At 36.9% G+C, this 19,987-nt stretch overlaps 1 protein-coding gene across 1 annotated transcript; it reads left to right on the top strand.

Annotated features, from left to right (window-relative positions):
* LOC109829332 (UPF0481 protein At3g47200-like) lies at positions 1,561 to 4,506 on the top strand. The gene is made up of 3 exons (XM_020396470.1): positions 1,561 to 2,392; positions 2,856 to 3,488; positions 4,178 to 4,506. Exons 1-3 carry the CDS (start codon positions 1,826 to 1,828, stop codon positions 4,202 to 4,204), a joined length of 1,227 nt encoding a protein of 408 aa, XP_020252059.1. The 5' UTR covers positions 1,561 to 1,825; the 3' UTR covers positions 4,205 to 4,506.

Here is a 19,987-nt window from a genome sequence, read left to right as displayed (position 1 = left end):
GGGCCAACCCCGGACCGGGCCCGGACTGACGGGCTTTTTGGATTGGCCTAAACATATGCATTTATCTTTAAAAGTCCATGTTATTTTTATGGGCTTGTTGCAAGCAAGCATGGCGGTAAACTAATCCTGGGTTTCAACATTAGTGCTAGTAAAGCTTTGCCATCTTTTTTTTTTTTGCTTTAAAGGGCCAACCCCGGACCGGGCCCGGACTGACGGGCTTTTTGGATTGGCCTAAACATATGCATTTATCTTTAAAAGTCCATGTTATTTTTATGGGCTTGTTGCAAGCAAGCATGGCGGTAAACTAATCCTGGGTTTCAACATTAGTGCTAGTAAAGCTTTGCCATCTTTTTTTTTTTTGCTTTAAAGTAATTTTTTAGTAAACTTTTATTCTTAATAGTTCACAACAACACGAGAACCATACAAGTGAAAGAAATTTTATCCCCAAAAAATTTCAAATAACCATCTCCAATTTTCACCAAATAATCCATCACAATTATCTATATTATACGCAATTCCACTGTTTTCTCGATTTTTTAACTTTACAAGTCATTAGATTCCTAGCACACAAAATTACCATTGTTTGTGGGAGGAAAAAAGGCATATTCTACGCTTACAACCCAAGTCACACGATAATCACATTCTTCAAGCTTATGAGGAAACTTCGTCCTATTCCCCCAACTTAAATTATTACAAAAAATCAGGAATAAGGAAAAAAGAAAAAATTTCCTTCTCTAAAATTTCAACTAAGACCATTATCAACTTCTTCCAAATAATTTGTACCCATCATCAGTTTCTACCGTTCTCACTCATCGAAACATAAATTTTACAGTTTCTACAAGAATAAAATAAACAAGACTGAGTCATAGAGAGAGGAGAAGATGGCAGCGAGATCGGAGGAGAAGATCTTGTCGAACTAGTAGGGATGAGCTCAAGGTTGGTGGTGTTGGCACTGGGGGATGGGGAGAGATAGACGATGGGATTCGACGGAAAGATGAAGAGGGAGAGGAGGAGGGTTAGGAGAAAGTAGGAGAGGAGGTTGAATCGAAAGTTGAGAATGACGACGAGCTCGAGAAAGGAGTAGATGGCAGCGAGTTTGAAGGAGAAGATCTTGTCAAACAAGTTGAGCATGAGCTCAAGGTCGGTAGTGGCGAAGGGCAAGGCGACAGAGTTAGACGGCAGATGCCAAGGAGAAGATGAAGAGGGAGAGGAGGAGGCTAAGGAGAGAGTAGAAAGAGATGAGGCTGAATCACAAATGGGACGAAAGTTATGAGATCGAAGAGGGGTCTTTTCGGAATTCTCAAACGACATTTCTTGGGGTAGAGTGAAAAGAGGGCTGAATCAAAAAGATGCAATGTATTTGGGGCTAAAATACAAGAGGGAAATAATACGGTGGCTTGAGACACATCAAAGTTTAAATTTTAGGGCCTTCACACAACTTTCCCAATTTTAAATTCTTGCTCTCCTAACCAAACGCAAAACAAAAGAAAAAAAACCGAAAAAAAAAGAAGAGAAAAATTAATAACAGGAAGAGGCCGAAAGAGGCTTTTATTTTCCATTTCACTGGTGAGGGAGGAAGATTAACTGAACCTCCCCTTTATACCCTCTAGTTATTCTAGCGACACGAACTCAACTCCAGGTGACAACATTCATAGAGACGATAAACCTCATCACCTCATATGCACCTTCACAACAATTACCATCTCCTGACAGCAAACCCGCCGGTCCCATATCAGCCCTCTGCATTCGCCTCCCTTCGAGCTCCCTTCTCAAACCTGTCTTCTCCAAGTTCCAAGATTCACCTTCTTGAACAAGATTCAAGAACATGTCTGAAGCCTGGGTTTCTCGATTGACATCGGATATAGGGTGGCTCAATAGCACAAATGCCCTGATGGCGGAGGCCTGGAGTCGTCATTCAATCTACGACGTACCAGACACATTCAAAAGGATTAGCCCACAGATCCATAAGCCATCAACGTGCAGCATTGGACCACGGTACAATGGAGATCTGAATCTCCTTCGTATGGAACGTCATAAACACAGGGCGCTACTGAACTTCCTCATCCGATGTCAAGTGTCGATCCATGACATCATACGAGCCCTGAGGAAGAACCTGCACGATTTCAGAGCCTGCTATCAAGATCTTGACACCTTTTGGATGAAGAATGATGATGAGTTCCTAAAAATCATGATTTACGATGGGGCTTTCATGATTGAAATCATGATAGCGACCGTTGAACCATATGAGCGCACACCTTCTAGCTATCATGCCAAGGACCCAATATTCAAGAAGCCATACTTGGTCGAAGATCTTCGTGTAGATATGCTCAGGTTGGATAATCAAATTCCAATGAAGGTCCTGGAGATATTGTCTAAATTCTGCAAGAACAAGGTAAGGAATGTTAATGAAATCTAAATCTTCATACCTTGAAATGTCCCAGCTGTAACTCCAGAAGAACTTGCACAAAATTTTCATACCTCGTAATGCAAGATTAACCTAACAGTCAACGTTGTATGAAATGATACATTATGCAAGGAGGATACTCGCACAAAATTTGCTATCCATTGAAGATATCATTCCCATGAGATTTTTTTGCAAATAAATGAGTAATGTGCATGCTCAAGAAAGCAGTCACCATATTGAAATCATGCAGAAGACACTATTTGCATATACATCATATATGCTCTATTGAACTAAGACCTGGATAAATAACTTCTGGATAGATAAACTTTATTGAAATCCTGCAGAAGACACTATTTGCTGTTAAGTGTTGAACTTTGTGTATGGATCCCTTTATAAAGCTATCGTAATTTATGCTGTTGCTTAAAGCAAATAACTTTTTTCTGTCTTCCAGATCCAAAGCATTCATCAGCTGATCAGACATTTCTTCTTCCGCAAATATGAAGAGGGAAGATATGATATTAGCCAAACCTCTACGATATTTCACCTACCCGAGATAACAGGGCATCACCTACTGGATGTGTACAAAAAAACTCTTATACAGCATGGAGGTTATCATCACACCAGCAGTCGCCAACCACTATCGGCAGTTGAACTACAGGAGGCGGGCGTAATTTTCCAGTGCAGTGAAACGCTGTCATTGACAGATATATGCTTCACCAAAGGTGTCCTTTGCCTACCTGCAGTCGACGTTGACGAAGCATTTGAAGTTGTTATGCGGAATCTCATTGCCTATGAGCAAGCACATGGCGAAGGTCAAGAGGTAACATCCTATGTGTTTTTTATGGATGGCATTGTAAACAATGACAAAGATATTGCCTTGCTTCGAGAGAAGGGTATTATCAGGTCGGGGGTAAGCAGTGATAAGAGGATAGCCGATCTTTTTAATGGACTGACAAAAGGTATAGTTGCAAAAGTTGTCGACAATGTTGATGTTGATGTAACCAAGGACATCAATGAGTATTGCAATAGAAGATGGAACAGGTGGCAAGCCAACTTTAAGCAGAGATACTTTGCGAATCCATGGGTAACTTGCTCACTCATTGTAGGAGCTCTAGTATTAGGTCTCACCATCACTCAAACAATCTATGGCATCCTTTCTTATAATAAGTGTAGTTAATGTAACTCTCATACTCGAAAATGTATGGATGATTCCAGTCTTGATCCCAGTCTTTTGTCATGGCTGTGTGGCTGTAAGCATTGTAATTTGAGACAATGACAAGGATGAATAGGCTAATATCAACTGAAAAAGCTTCATATTTTTTTTGGTTTTTGCTCAAGATTGAATAAAAATGGCTTTAAAAAGGTAATGTGTAACAATGTCTCAGATTTTATTCTTTCCACACCCTGAACTCAACTTGGGGGTGCCATTTAATAAGAGAAGCTTGAAGGCATCCCTTTGCATTACCCAAATGGAATCTGGGAGCTATGTTTTAATTACATTTAAATAGTGGCTCTTTGAGGGTGTTTGTCTTTCAAATGTTCAGTTCCATGTCTTACTTCCAGTTATAATTTTTTCTAGTGTAGTGATACTCTTAGTTTCTGCTCATGATTTAATGCATAGTATCTGGCAACCAATAAATGCAAATGCATTAGTGTCGATCACATAACAAGAAATGATTAGTTCTTCGAGCCAATTTAATTTTCTCTGTTATTCCTTGATTTCCAAAACTTTGTTATTGTTTTGTCTTATCTGATCTCAGTCTTTCTTTGCAGGCCTTTCCCGGGATTCATAAATGTTGATCTCAACGGTAGGGTTTCGTGCTGGGGTTTGAGTATCTGTGGAGCATTTAGTGTGAGAAAACTGTGCTTAATTTCGCTTCTCCACTATGAGAGTGGAGGAGCACAACTAATGGTATCCAGTGTAAATTTAACTCTTTGTTTGTGGCTTGAGAACAACATGTTCTTTATATAGCCTTTGACAATGTAATAGATAACATCAACTTCTTTGATACATACTAGCGATATTAGCATCCTATCTTTTTCTTCTTCATGTTAACAATCCTATAGCCTTTACACGGGTAATATATCCTTGTGATGTTTAATCCTAAGTTTTTCTCTGGTCAGTGAATATGAACAGCAGCTATTATTTTATTGCTTGTTCTTTGTAGCCCAAATACTTTTATGGTAAAATGCTCACCATAATTTTGCAGTAAATATCCGATTACCTCATTGTTTCTCTATTCCACTTAGCTACAATATAGCTTCATTGTCTGGTGTACATTCAAACAAATTAAAACCTGTTTTTTCACTCCTAATTGAGGAGTGAAAAAGACAAGGAAGCCCATATAGTTAATTTTCTTTAATGTTGACAGCAACCTCAACCACCCTCATAATAGATTTCATGTTTATTCCTCAAACTTATACTTCTTGCATAGTTCTATTAATGTGTATGATTACAATGAAATGTTTTGAAACCATCTTTTTAGTGTGAGATTTATGATGCATCATTTGAGATTTAATTATATTTGCGATCGAGAATTATATTAGTCTACTTCTCATAATACATTTACTAAATCCCTTTTGTTACTTGGTGTGAATGGAGCCATTGAACCATGTGAATTTATGCAGCTCCTTATTGTCTTTCTTTTTAATATTTCTGTAATGTACTTGTGTATTTACAACCTTTAAGTATATTTCAGCATTAGCTAATTTTTTAAGTAGCATTTTCGCTTTTGTATCAATTTTCTTTTTAACAGAGGTCATAATTGTTGTGCTTCATTCAAGTTGATCACCAATATCACTGTAGGGTATCAATTCTATTGTTGGTCCTAAAACTGCTAGGAATATCGTTGTCTGACCTGAGCTTGATTTTTGTTTCTTTTACTAATTATTTGTGTCTTTTTAGTAAACATGACACATGTTTATTATGTTTTTGTTCATATGTCACCAATACAGCTGTAGTGCATCAAATCAGTTTACACTTACAGTAGTTCTCTTCATTTTTGTTCTGATACTGCAGTTTCCGTTGTTGAAGCAAAGAAATAACTAATAAGACAAAGCAAGACAGATGAGTGCAATAGTTCTAAAAATTACTGCACATGATTTTCTAAAAAATGAAGCATTCACATTACAACATTTATTTCCTACTGTAAGTTAACTCCATAAATAGAAAGCTGCAAGTTTCAGGCATAAATTGTGAAGGGAAAATAGCTTGCTTTTCCATGGAAACAAGGTTCATATCTTCTTCCATTTCACATGGTTATGATTCAAATTGTTTCCTTTAGTAGTTTTGCATGTGCAAGTCTGTGCTTGGTGGTTGTGTTTCTCCAATTCCTGCTCAAAGTAATTGTTTGTTATAAATTTATTATAAAATTAATGTGGAAATTCATGAGGTTTATATGTTGATAGCTTCATGAGAAAGACTACGGATGAGTGAGAGACTTGTACACTTGTGCAAATTTGTTCATTTATGCAAACTTCATGTCATTAATTGTCAAAGCGTTTTCCATTCTGGTATGTGTAAAACATGATATAATTGAAATAAAAATCTACATTACCATCAAAGCAAAATTCTTTAAACAAGCATTCCAAACGAGAATTAAAAAAAAAATACTGAAATATGACCAGTCAATGAGGTCACAAGACTAACATAAGCTTGGCGTGAATAGTTGCTGAGGATTCTCAATATGCGAGGCATTTGGAAGCACCAAAATCCGCACCCTACCGAGTACCCAAATCAAACACTTTCCATGGTGCCTTTCCACTATCTTCCTCACAATGTAATCTTCTAGTGAAATAAATGCAGTTACCTCTGTTGAGAGAGTGGATAGCCTTCTCATCAAAGAGCTAGCAGTGTTCACCTACCCCCGTGCTACAATGTTCACCTACCCCCTGCTACAGTGTTCACCTGTCCCAAATAGTGTTCACCTGCCCCCATGAGAAAATTTATAAATATCCCCCTAAGTTTGATTTGTAAGGTATCTCAGTAGCAGAGAGAGAAAGAGAAAGATACAGATATAAGTGATATCATTGAGAGGTCTTGAGAGAGAGTTTGTAAGAATTCTTGGAGAGTGTATTGAACAAGAGAGGGTGTTCTCTTTTATCTTTATTTTTGTAACCTCGAAAGGAATATAAAGGAATTGGGCGTCGTCGTTGCACCGTGGAGTAGCTCCGTAAGAGTGAACCACGTTATATCTGTGAGTACTGTGATTGAATTCGTGTTTATTGGTTCTATTATGTGATTCTAAGATCGTTTGGGTGTGTTTTGCGTCTCCATTTGAGGCTTTCTTGTTAGCGTGTACCCTAACAAGTGGTATCAGAGCATACGGTTTGGGAAAGACGGAATCTTTTGCTATGGGATCTACAGTTGAAGATAACATACTTCGGATTGAAAAGTTCGGCGGCCAAAATTTTAGGTATTAGAGGATGCAGATGAAAGACTATTTGTACCAAAAGGATCTCTTCATACCCCTCCAAGTAGAGGCGGGGAAACCTGAGAAGATGGACGATGATAAGTGGAAGGTGCTCGATCGTAAAGCACTTGCTGTTAGTTCTCTTGTTTTGATGATGATTTACAAACATCATTATTGGTGCTAATTGCTTGTTGAGTTATATTGTGTAGATTATAATTTATCAAGCAAGTTAGTGTTAATGTTGGAGGATTGGATGGAATCAAGCTCAACGATGATATCCATGGAGGTGGAGGAAATGTGTTGAAGCAAAGCTTTCAAGAGCACAATACATAAGAGAAGCTTCATCAAAATATGAGCAAATATCAAGACCAAAGAATTGTATTCATATAGATATTTGCATCTTTCTCTTTCTCTCAAGTGCTTGATGTAGACAAGTTATTGAGTTGATAACATTTGAAGCTCATTGGGTTCAACATACATTTTCACAAAAACATTGTTTTTGAACTATTTTGAAAAATGAGCAGTTTTACTATTGGAAAATGATCTTTCAGAAATTCTTGTTCTAACATGTTCAAAATCATGTTTATAAGCATTTTCTAAAGTTTTATAATTTTTGGAATTTATTTGATATTTTATTTTGATTTTACAAAGTCAGATTTTCAACTAACATTAAATTCCTGTATGTACATGTTTTCGGTCGACCGGGCTTTGCCCGTCGGTCGACCAACTAGAGAAGCTGTTTTCATGACCCTGCAAATAGTCACTTGCGGTCAACCGATTTACATTGCGCGGTCGATCGATGACTAAGGGTCAGTCAACCGGAACATCATTGTCGGTCGACCGAACCAGTTCCAGATTGCTGAGTCTGCAACGGTCAAATATTCAGTCGACCGGACATTATCCATCGATCGACCGGATCTTCTATAATGGCTAGTTTTTGTACCAGTTGATTTTCAGGATTTTGGTACTTGTTTGGAATTTGGGCTATTGTTTGGGGTTCCTATATATACCCCATTGCTCTCTTCACTTCAGTAATGATTTTAGCAAGAGAAAAATCTTAAGTTTAGTTTTCTAAGTGTTCTTAAGCTCAAACTTTCAATTCTTAATCCTCAATTGTGTTTAATCCTTTGTTTTTCTCACATCCACACTCCACAACCCTTGAGCTTTACTTGTTCTTCACTTGATCCTTGTCATAGGATTGTTGTGAGAGTTTTTCATTCTTTCATTGTGATTGTGTGGTGAGATTGATCTCGAGGAGATCACTCGTGTGGATTGTAAAATCTTAAAAGGAGATCATTGTGAAGAAGTTCCGGCTTTCAAACCGGGTGTGATAGTAAAGTTACCATCGGGAGAGGTGGTCGGGACGTAGGTCGGAGGATCGAACCTCGTGAACTTATCGTGTGTCACTATTGGATAACTATTCTCTAAACTCTTTCTTTATTTATTGCCTTTGCATTTAATTTGGTTGGTGTGTTACATTGACAAATTTTAATTGCACATTTATTGTCACATTACCCTATTCACCCCCTTAAGGTAATTTCAATTGGTATCAGAGCAAGGTCTCTACATATTTATTAGGTCTAACACCTTAGAGAAAAGATCCAAATGGATTCTACAATGAATGTGCATATGCTTGAAGGTCAATCCACCACTATACCCTCTTTGTTCACCGACAATAATTTTGCATATTGGAAAGCTAGGATGAGAATTTACTTACGATGCATTGAACTTGACATCCTAGAAATAATAGAGAAGAAATATGTTGAGAAGTCTAGTAAAGATATGACCAAGCATGAAAGGCATTTGGCTAACCTAAATGTTAAAACCATGAACGCTTTGATTTGTGGTCTCACCCCAAATGAGTACAATAGGGTCTCCATATGTGCAATCGCACATAAGATTTGGGAGAAACTATGTGTTACTCATGAAGGAACCCCCAAGTCAAAGAGTTCAAAATTAGTAGCCTCATGCATGATTATGAGTTATTTAAGATGCTTCCTAATGAGTCAATTGATGCCATGTTTTCTCGATTTACTAACATTGTTAATGAATTGCATGGCCTTGACAAGGTGTTGGAGAACCAAGAGAAGAATTATAAAATTCTTTACTCTTTAACGCCGGCATGGGAGCCTAAAACTACGGCTATCGAGGAAGTCAATGATCTCAGAACATTTACACTTGATGGTCTCATTGGCAAGCTCAAGGTCTATGAGAAGAAGATCAAGGAGAAGGAGGAAGTGCCCTCTCGAGCAAATGAAGAGCCTTCCCAAAAGATGAAAACAATTACGCTCAAAGGAGCAATTGATGATTCCTCCTCCTCGGATAGTGAAGTAGATGTCTCTAAAGAAGTGGCACACCTCTCTAGAAGGATATCAAGATTAATAAAGATGAATAAAATTTTTAAAAATCATTCTAACAAGTTCCCCTCTCGTGTAGGTAAATGTTTTGAGTGCAATAAACCGGGACACATAGCAAAGGATTGTCCCAAGATAAAAGAGAAGTACATGAAGTACAAAAAGAAGAAGGCAATGTATGCGGGATGGGAGAAATCCGAACCAAGCGACTCGGATAGTGACGAAGAAGCCTGATAATCACATTTTATTACAATTTTATACCCTTATTATCTATTTTATATGAATAAATATGCCATTAATAATTGTTTTTATCTTTAATTGCAGGTTAGTAAAGAATAAAACCCAAGATCTCTTATCTTAACAAAAACCCATAAATTAAATGAAGAACACAAGCAAGAGTCAAAAAGCCCAAGCCCAGAATCAAGCCGAGTAGCCTGTAGAAGCCGGAGAAAATAAAAAAATTAAATATGAAAAAAATATATTCAAGATAGTTGGCCGTAAAGAAACGACGATATCTTCCAATCCGAAAGGCAAAATTTAACATATAATATATGAAAATCGCCTATCTCGACGAGACCAAGCTAACCGTAAAGTCAAAATTTTTATTGGAGCATCGATGCCAGTATCGATGCGGGCATCGATGCCTGTATCGATGCGAAGTCATCCAGATTTCATCAACGGCCGAAATTGCATTCTTGGGGCTCAAGTTTGATCCAAGGGCTCTCATTCACTGATGTTTACTATAAATAGGGGTTGAGAGTGAGGGGTTAGAGGTGTGAAAATTTTTGTAACTCTTTTTGGAGAGGAGGGCTACTTTTAATTGAGAAGGCCTTCCAAATTTATAACTTTTTATTACAATTAATAAAATAATTTTTTTTACCACTGTAAATTTTTCTCTTCTTCTCTTTGTTGGATGATGAAGATGAAGATGAAGATGGAGATTAATTTGAAGGTATGTTTTTCTTATTTCTCTTTAATTGCTTATTAGTTTAGATTTATTTTCATGCTTGCAAATAGATTTTATTTTCTTGTTTAAATAGCCAAGAGGCTAGAACCCTCTTGCCTTAGATTTATTTCATGCTTATAGATTAGATTTATTTCATGCTTATAGAGTAGATTTATTTTTTTTGCATTTAATTCTTGTAATTTATTTTGTAGTTTAGATTTTGTAATTTATTTTGTAGTTAGATTTTAATTTTTTATACTATTCACCTTGAGGCTAGAACCCTCTTGGATTTAGTTTTTCTTTTTATTCATTTTTATTTTTTTTATTTGCCTTTAGGCTAGAACCCTCTAGGGAATCATATTTTTCTAAGAAGTGGATTCAATTCTAGGTTACCCATATCTTTAATTGAATCCGCTATCTTTACATTCTTGATTTTTATTTGTTCTTGATTTTTCCTTCTTGCCTTGTTGATCACATTTACATTATCACTTCCACTCTCAAATATATTCATTTACATAATCATTTTCATCTTTCCACAATCACATTCACTTATCACTCCTATTTGTCACGCACACAACATAAGAACCGATTTTATATTTTCTCCTACAAAACACCTTCCTCGTGGATCGATATCTTTATACTATAACTTGACACGGTTGTGCACTTGCAACATTTTTGGTACATATTTATGCCGCATCAAGTTTTTGACGTCATTGCCGGGGAAGGTGCTTAAGTATGTTTTAATTATTTTGGTTCTTTAACTTGTGTGTTTATTGTGAAGGAAACGCTTGAAGCTTGAAGATCGCGGATTGGAGAACTAGGATTTGAAGATTTGCTTGTAGGTAATTCTTCTTTTTAGAATTTTTAATTCCACCCTTTAGCTACTTCTTCACAATTAGAGACAATTAGGACTTAAAAAAAGAGATTTTATTTTTGTTGACCATAATAAAATTCACCCTCCACTTTGACATTTACTAACAAGATAATAAATTCAAATAATATCCCCCTTCTCATTTGTTTAATTGTTAACCCTAATTAAAAAAAAAGGTTTTTTCTTTTCCATCCTTTTTAGTTGCTTTTAATTCATTGGGTTTCATTTCATATTGTTAGTAGGAATTCACCAAGTGATTTGAGCATCTTGATTTGGCACACACTTAAAAATATTTTTAAGGGTAAAACCTAATATTCAAGATAATGTGAGAGATTTCATCACCCTTCCCTTAGCCTAAAAATCACTAATTCCTCACTACACCACCCAAGCCTAATAAAACTCATTAGACGTTGGCCCCTAAGGATTCGAGCTCAATAAGGAACAAGAAATCCTTAAGTGAACCGGTTTAAGTTTTCTCAGAATAGTTGGTGTCTAAGGCAAGGTTTAGGGGTTGCGTAAAGCGCTCCGCAAGGAAAGAGGTACTTAATTGATCTTTGATCACCCTCTAGTACTATCCTTACCTGGCTAACTACCCGGGTAAAACTTTAATCTTTTCACTTTAGGAGTTTTTGGTTAGGAGGTAGTCTAGTTGAGTTAAGCTTAACCCTAGAGTTAGAGTGATTGGAAAGTGATTGATTTTGATTTGTTTAGTTAGGATTTTTTTCTCTTTTTCCATTCTCTCCTCATTAAAAAAAACTAACCTTTATAATAATAAAAAAAGTATAAAAAGAAATAGTTTTGGTGTATGCAACCGTGGATTAGGGATAATACACATCGATTAATTCGCTTTGAACCAATCATAGAAATAGCGTATCCTAATCCACCCGTTCTTCAAGATATGTGCTATCCCATTAGGAATGCAATCCCCTCTTGTATTAGGCTCCCCGAAACAAATGGAATAAATTTTGAGCTTAGAGCGTATTACATAAATATGCTTCCCAAATTCCTTGGAAATGAAACAGAAGATGCATATATTTTTATCTTGGAATTTGAGGAAGTGTGTATTATGATTAAAATGAGAGAATTAACAGAAGATGCGATCAAACTCAGATTTATTCCATTTGCTCTTAAAGACAAAGTAAAAAAATGGTTGTATAGCTTACCCGTAAATTCCATCACTACTTGGGAGGAATTTATCACCGTTTTTCTTAAAAAAAAAAATTCCTATCCATAAAACGATAAAGCTAAGAAACAGCATCATGAATTTTAAAATTATCCTAGGAGAACCTTTTTGGAAGTATTTTGACCGATTTAAAGATCTTCTCATCTAATGTCCTCATCACGGTTTAGAAAAATGGTGATTGTGCCAAATAATTTATGAGGGATTAGATTATTCTACAAAAACTTCCTTAGAATCAATGTGCCATGGGGATTTTATGAGGAAAAATACCGATGAAGCTTGGGAATTTCTAGAGAGTCTATCCGAGAAAACAATGCAATGGGAACACTGTGATAACATGGTTTTATCAGTTCCCCATTCTAAGTCTAATGGTCTTTCCTTGGAGTCAAACATTACTTCTGAAGCGAAGATGACGATAATTCTGCGGAGGTTAGAAGCCTTAGAAATTAAGGAACAAGCTCTAGCTCAAATCAATCATGTTTCTACCCCAGGATATCATAATTGTCAGTCTCCTACCCACGTTTCAGAGGAATGTCCTCTCCTAGGAAATAACTATGCATGAGAACAGATGAACGTTGTATTCCAACGCCCTAGAAATAATCCATTTTCTCCAACCTACAATCCAGGTTGAAGAAATCATCCCAACTTTGCATAGAATCAAGGAAATTCTCTCGGAACTCAAAACTTCACTCCCGCTTCCACCCAACATTTTCCTAGGGAAAACACAAATCCTTTTAATTCTCATCCACAATTTTAACAACCCAATCTGTCGTATCAAAATCAGTCTCCTCTTCATCAAGCTGTAATTCAGGCTCATCACAATTCAGATCAGGATAACCATCTCAATGTCTTGGAAAGAGGTTTGGAAACCATAATTAAGGCATCCACTCAAACCACGAATATGTTGACTCAAACGTCTAGCACTCTGAATTCCTTCATGCAATCAACTGGACAAATGCTCAACTCCAACACTCAAGCTATAGCTAAATTAGAATCCCAACTTGGTCAACTAACTAGTGCCGTGAGTGAAAGAGAGAAAGGAAAATTTTCGAGTCAACCCGTGGTAAACCCTAAAGACACAGGATGCAGTTCATCCTATGAAGCTCAAGTGAATGCAATCCATTCACTTCAGTCAGGTAGACAGGTAGATAATCAAGTGAGAACTCCTCCAAGTCAAACTTTTGATCTAATATAAATTCCTTCTCCTTCTCCTTTTGATGAATCTATTCAACAATCACCCCCCTTAGATGACCAAGAACTTGAACCCGAACCTGAGCCTATTTTTGATAGATTTAGACCAGTTGCTCCCTTTCTAGATAGACTCAGGCCTAGGAAATACTCTCCTCAGGAGGAGAAGGTCCTAGAAACATTCAAGCAGGTTAAGGTCAACATCTTCTCTTAGATGTAATTGAACAAATTCCATCTTATGCTAAATTTTTAAAAAAAATTATGCACTAAGAAGAGGAGAATAAATGTTCCAAAGAAAGTCTTTTTAGCCGCCAATATCAGTGAAATACTATCAAATCCCATACCTTTGAAACGTAAAGATCCAGGTTCCCCCATCATTTCATGTATCATTGATAATACTCACATTGATAAGGCGCTGTTAGACTTAAGGGCCAGTGTTAATTTGCTTCCATATTCAGTCTACCAGCAATTGGGTCTATGTGTACTGAACCCAACCAGATACACCTTACAGTTGGCTGATAGATCTGTTAAGGTACCCATGGGTGAGTTAGAGGATGTTCTGATTAAGGTTGGAGATTTTATTTTTCCAGTAGATTTTGTAGTCTTGGAAACACAGCCTGTTTCTAATCCCAAAGGACAGACACCTGTCATCTTAGGATGACTTTTCTTAGCCACTTCTAATGCTCTCATCAACTGTAGAACTGGTCAAATAAAGCTGTCCTTTGGGAATTTGACTGCTGATCTCAACATTTTTAATCCAGGGGACCAACCAAATCCAAATAATCAGCCTCTAGAAATAAATTATATTCAGGAAAGTTCAGAAGAAGAAGAAGAGTCTGATTTGAGTTTTGAGGAAATTTTTGATGAAGAGTTAGAGTTTTTAGAAGAAGCAGATCAGGTCCTTGAGAATAATAAAACTGTGTTAAACATGTGCTGTTTTGAATTAAATTTTGAAGAACTCTTTCTTGATGAACTTAGATTCTTGGAGAAAAATCAACAACTAAATTTTCAGAACTCTACAGAAGAATTGGTTGTTAGAAAATAAAACTTCACAGTACAAGAGTCTAAGTTCATTAAAAAATACAAAATGCATGACACCAATAATACCTACCTTACTTTGTTGCAAGAATTATTGAACACCCCGAAATGTTTGGAATTTCACATTATTGATTATATCATTCTGAATTTATTTAAAATTCGGGAAAGAATTTTCAACAATAAGGTAGGATTCAAGGTAGAATACGAGCTCTTCGTGTTGAACACTTCATTCTACATTATTTTTTTTGTTTATTTCAGAATAATAAAAAGAATTTATTCTTCTCTCATTTGAGAGTTTCTTGTTCAGTTGTAAAAAAAACAGAAAAAAGAAAAAAAGAAGAGAATAATAATTTTTTGTTTCTATCCTCCTCAGATCAAAGATAATTGTAGATTTTTATCAGCTAATCAAATGTAAGTACTTCACTTCTTATCTGCTTTACTTTGTGCATCATGGAGTTTGCATTGAGGATAATGTAAAATTTAGATGTGGGGGTGAGAATTAGTTATTTTTTTCTCTTTATTTTACATTTTTAGTTGCATTTTTGTCATTTTTTCCTTTTCCTTAAAAAAATTTATAAAAATATCGTCACTTGCCAAATTGATAGAGTTATGTAATAATTGATTTATTTGATAAATTTTAAATTTTCTAATCTCTAGTTTGTTATTTACTCAAGTTTACCTTTTATGATAACTCTAAATAAATTTCTTAAGAAATAATTTTCAAAGTAGAATACTTCACTTAAGTCTTAACTTAGATTTTTATTTAAAATAATGGAATTTATGCATGCTTAGCTTAGAGTCAAAAATAAATTTTCAAAGTGTCTTGACTTACATATTTTTCAGAATATATATACATATACATAAAAATATAACAAAAGAAGAGTGCGAAAAATAGACACCAAAAGAAAAAAACTCTTAAATTCAAGGTGATTCTATCTTATAAAGCCTAAGTTGACCGAGTAATTAATCCCAAGGAGTATTTCCATACGTAATGATCTAAGCCTAAATGGGTTGGGATCCATTGGCCTAAAACTCGTTAAATGGTCGCTTAGAAAACCCGTTAAAGTAGAAAAAATCACCAAGGAAGAAAGAGTTAAAAAATAATAATAATATAAAAATATATATAAAAAAAATAAAAATACTAATAAATATTTTAGTTATATTTGTATATATGATCTTGGAAAATATTTTAGATCAAGCAAATTGAATATTATTTTAAACAAAGAGTTAGCATGTTCTTTTCAAAACTTTTAAGTTAAATTTCTAAGTTTGGCTTGGTTTTGTATTGCTATAATGAGAAGATTTTCTAGGAAATTTACCTTTAAGTTATTTATAAAAACTTTTTCTTGAGTGATAACTAGCTTCAATTAGATTGTCTAAAGTTATCAAGTGAATTTAGTTATTTACTGACTTCTTTAATTTGGCAAGTAGACCGAATTTTGTGGGTATATTCACTGCAAACCCTCATGAGACTATAACTCGTCTACTAGGGTAACCTAGGGGTTTAAAGGCTTGTTGTATGCGCTGAATACAACCGCGATTCCTGCAAAAAGTGAGTTAGGTCTTCTTTCATTTTTCTTTCTTTGCTAGAGGACTAGCAAAAGTTTAGGTGTGGGGTATTTAATAATCATATTTTATTACATATTTATACCCTCATTATCTATTTTATATGAATAAATATGCCATTAATAATTGTTTTTATCTTTAATTGCAGGTTAGTGAAGAATAAAGCCCAAGATCTCTTATCTCAATAAAAACCCATGAATTAAATGAAGAACACAAGCAAGAGTCAAAAAGCCCAAGCCCAGAATCAAGCCGAGTAGCTTGTAGAATCCGGAGAAAATAAAAAAATTAAATATGAAAAAAATGTATTCAAGATAGTTGGCCGCAAAGAAATGACTATATCTCCTAATCCGGAAGGCGGAATTTAACATATAATATATGAAAATCACCTATCTCGACGAGACGAAGCCAACCGTGAAGTTAAAATTTTTATTGGAGCATCGATGCCAGCATTAATGCGGGCATCGATACCAGATTACTGTAGCGCGCGTCAATGGCTGATAATTGCATTCTTGGGGATCAAGTTTGATCCAATGGCTCTCATTCACTGATGTTTACTATAAATAGGGGTTGAGAGTGAGGGGTTAGAGGTGTGAAAATTTTTGTAACTCCTTTTGGAGAGGAGGGCTACTCTTAATTGAGAAGACCTTCCAAATTTATAACTTTTTATTACAATTAATAAAATAAATTTTTTACCACTTTAAATTTTTCTCTTCTTCTCTTTGTTGGATGATGAAGTTAAAGATTGATACGGGTGTATCTTCTCTTCGGAACTTAGCGATCCTCATGAGAGCTTGAGGATAGATGATTCTCATGATAACATGAGAATAGAGGTGTCAAACAGTACAAGGGAACGCAGGAGGAAGCGTGAAACGAGACGATGAGCAGAAGAATCGAAGTATCTAGTTTTCAGCCTGTGAGTCGACTCATAACAGTCATGAGTCAACTCACCAGGTTGAGTCGACTCATGACTGTCATGAGTCGACTCATCGCTGGTTTTTGAGTTTTGTCCAGTTTCGGACGAGTCGACTCATCTCAGTCATGGGTCGACACATCGATGGTTTCCTGGTTCGTTTGGGTTTCTGTTCACACAAATTCCTGTTGGTTTTGTGTCTGGTTATTTACCAAATTGCCATCCACGTTTGTACACCTATATAAATGATTGTTTTAGGGTTTCTAAACAATAAGAGAGGTAATTAAGAGAGATTCTAATCATTGTATTAGGGTTTAGTGAGAATTGAGAGTTTGTTCTCGATTCTAGTGAGATTGTGAGAGAGGGATTGTAATCTTTTCATACTCATAATCTAGAGAAGGTAATTTTCTTCGCCATATACTGAATTGTGCTTGTGTTTCTGTCATCCTCTTCTCAACCCGCCTTTAATAATTCCACAATCAAAGGTGCTCACACGGCAACTCGTATCAAGGTGGTATCAGAGCATCAGATCCGGTGAAGGGGCATCCTATGTATGGTCCTTACTCGATCCCAATACAAGAAGCTTGGCGAGATCCTTATTTCATTGGAAGGAGTCCATGTTTTAAGGAAGAAGAAGATGGTCGAAGGAGACAATTCAACGAGGATTGATGCATTGGAGAAGCAGATCGAGACGATAGGTTCGACTCTCACACAACTCGTCAGTCTTATCCATGGAGGTGGAAAACAAGGTGAATCTTCTTCGAAGAAAATTGTTGAGTCCGATGTGGAGAGAGTAGATTCAGATTCCGATGAGGAGGAGGAGACCGTTAAGACTGCATTGCATCAAGGGGGTAAGATCTTATCAGAACCTGAAGATTGACTTCAAGGTGGAGATTCCTGTTTATGATGGGAGTGTTAACGTCGAGAGGCTTGATGACTGGATCGAGCGGATGGAGACGTATTTTACTCTTTATGGCTATTCGTCAAAAGAGAAGATTGTGTTCGCGACTTTGAAGCTTTCCGGGCACACGTTTACGTGGTGAAAATCCTACTGCAAGCAGGAGAAGAAGGCGGTGTTGTGGAACAAGTTCAATGAGTTACTGAGAAAGCAGTTCTACCCAGTGGGATTCCTTAAAGAATGTTGGTACAAGTGGTACGGCTTACGCCAAAGGGTCAATCAAACCGTTTAAGAATACACCACGGAGTTCCAGCAGCAGGCGATGGTCCTCAACATTGCGACAGAGGAATATTTCGTGTTTATGAAGTAAATGGCAGGATTGAGCGATTACATCCGAAAGGAGATGAAGTTATTCACAGTCGAGACTATTACAGAGGCGAGCGTGAAGGCTATTGCCATCGAGGGCAAGCAAAAGAAGGGCAACGAGGCTAAGGGAGACTCCAAACAGACGGGAGGCGAGTCTAGTGGTTCTCAATCTAAGGAGGAGAAGAAGAAGGGTGATCTAGGGAAGACAGGGCTGATTTGTAGTCACTGCGAGAAGACAGGGCACACAGCTGATCGGTGCTGGGAGAAGTATCCCCATCTCAAGCCAAGAGGGTTGAAGAAGAAGGAGGAGAAAAAAGCATACATGATAGCTCAAGGTCCGAAAAAAGTCCCAGGGATGACAGAGCCCAACAACAGTCTCAACCTTATGATGGAGAAGTAGACCACGAAAGAGGACGACGACCTGAGAGAGCAACTCTTTGTTCTTAAGTTGCAAGTGAAGACCAGTTTGGTTGATGCCATTGTTGATTCAGGCAGCGAGAAGAATTTGATATCCGAGGCATTGGTGCAGAAGCTGGGTCTGAAGACAGTCAAGCATCTGAAGCCCTATCTATTGGGGTGGATTCAGAAGGAGGAGAAACTGAGTGTAGTTGATCAATGCACTGTCAGATTTGCACTCCACGGGTCGTATATTGACGAGGTCACGTATGACGTCGTTCCATTGGATGTTTGTCAGATTATACTAGGTAATCCGTACTTATGGGATAGATATGCGATCTACAAGAGGCGGGCTCAGAAGTACACCTTCACTAAGGATGGTGTAAAGTTCATATTTCGTTCGGCATCTCTTCTGAAGGAGACAAGTTTGGGGACGGTAGCGCGAGCGAAGAGACTAATGAATGCAAGCAAGAAGTTTGTCTCGCTGTGCATTAGACTTCTAGAAAAGCCATCGACAAAGGATTGCAACTTAGAGCGAACGGTGACTATGACGAGACGCGGGACGAATGAGTTGTTTCTGATCGAATGTTGAGACCGGATTCCTAGCAAGGCCAGGTGGTACAGAAAAGATGGAGGAGCTCGAGAGTTTCCTCAGCAAAGGTTCTAACTTGAATGGGACTTCAAGTTCTTAAAGAGGGGACCCATGATACGGGTGTATCTTCTCTTCGGAACTTAGCGATCCTCATGGGAGCTTGAGGATAGATGATTCTCATGATAACATAAGAATAGAGGTGTCAAACAGTATAAGGAAACGCAGGAGGAAGCGTGGAACGAGACGACGAGCAGAAGAATCGAAGTATCCAGTTTTCAGCCTGTGAGTCCTCATAACAAAGTCATGAGTCGACTCATCAGGTTGAGTCGACTCATGACTGTCATGAATCGACTCATTTCGCTGGTTTTTGTGTTTTGTCCGGTTTCGGACGAGTCGACTCATCTCAGTCATGAGTCGACTCATCGATGGTTTCCTGGTTCGTTTGGGTTTCTGTTCACACGAATTCCTGTTGGTTTTATGTCTGGTTATTTACCAAATTACCATCCACGTTTATATACCTATATAAAAGATTGTTTTAGGGTTTCTAAACTATAAGAGAGGTAATTAAGAGAGATTCTAATCATTGTATTAGGGTTTAGTGAGAATTAAGAGTTTGTTCTCGATTCTAGTGAGATTGTGAGAGAGAGATTATAATTTTTTCATACTCATAATCTAGAGAAGGTAATTTCCTTCGCCATATATTGAATTGTGCTTGTGTTTCTGTTATCCTCTTCTCAACCCACCTTTGATAATTCCGCGATCAAAGATGCTCGCATGGCAACTCGTATCAAAGATGAAGATGGAGATTAATTTGAAGGTTTATTTTTCTTATTTCTCTTTTATTGCTTATTAGTTTAGATTTATTT

Source organism: Asparagus officinalis, chromosome 1 (genome assembly GCF_001876935.1).
Source record: "Asparagus officinalis chromosome 1, Aspof.V1, whole genome shotgun sequence".
Taxonomy (NCBI): domain Eukaryota; kingdom Viridiplantae; phylum Streptophyta; class Magnoliopsida; order Asparagales; family Asparagaceae; genus Asparagus; species Asparagus officinalis.
This window is presented reverse-complemented; position numbering and strand designations above follow the sequence as displayed.

Bases quoted from the DNA above. Each gene is read 5' to 3' on its own strand.
- LOC109829332 (XM_020396470.1), top strand. From the start codon at position 1,826: ATGTCTGAAGCCTGGGTTTCTCGATTGACATCGGATATAGGGTGGCTC. The intron at 2,393-2,855 runs GTAAGGAATGTT...TCTGTCTTCCAG, and splicing joins CTAAATTCTGCAAGAACAAG to ATCCAAAGCATTCATCAGCT. The intron at 3,489-4,177 runs GTAACTTGCTCA...CTTTCTTTGCAG, and splicing joins GATACTTTGCGAATCCATGG to GCCTTTCCCGGGATTCATAA.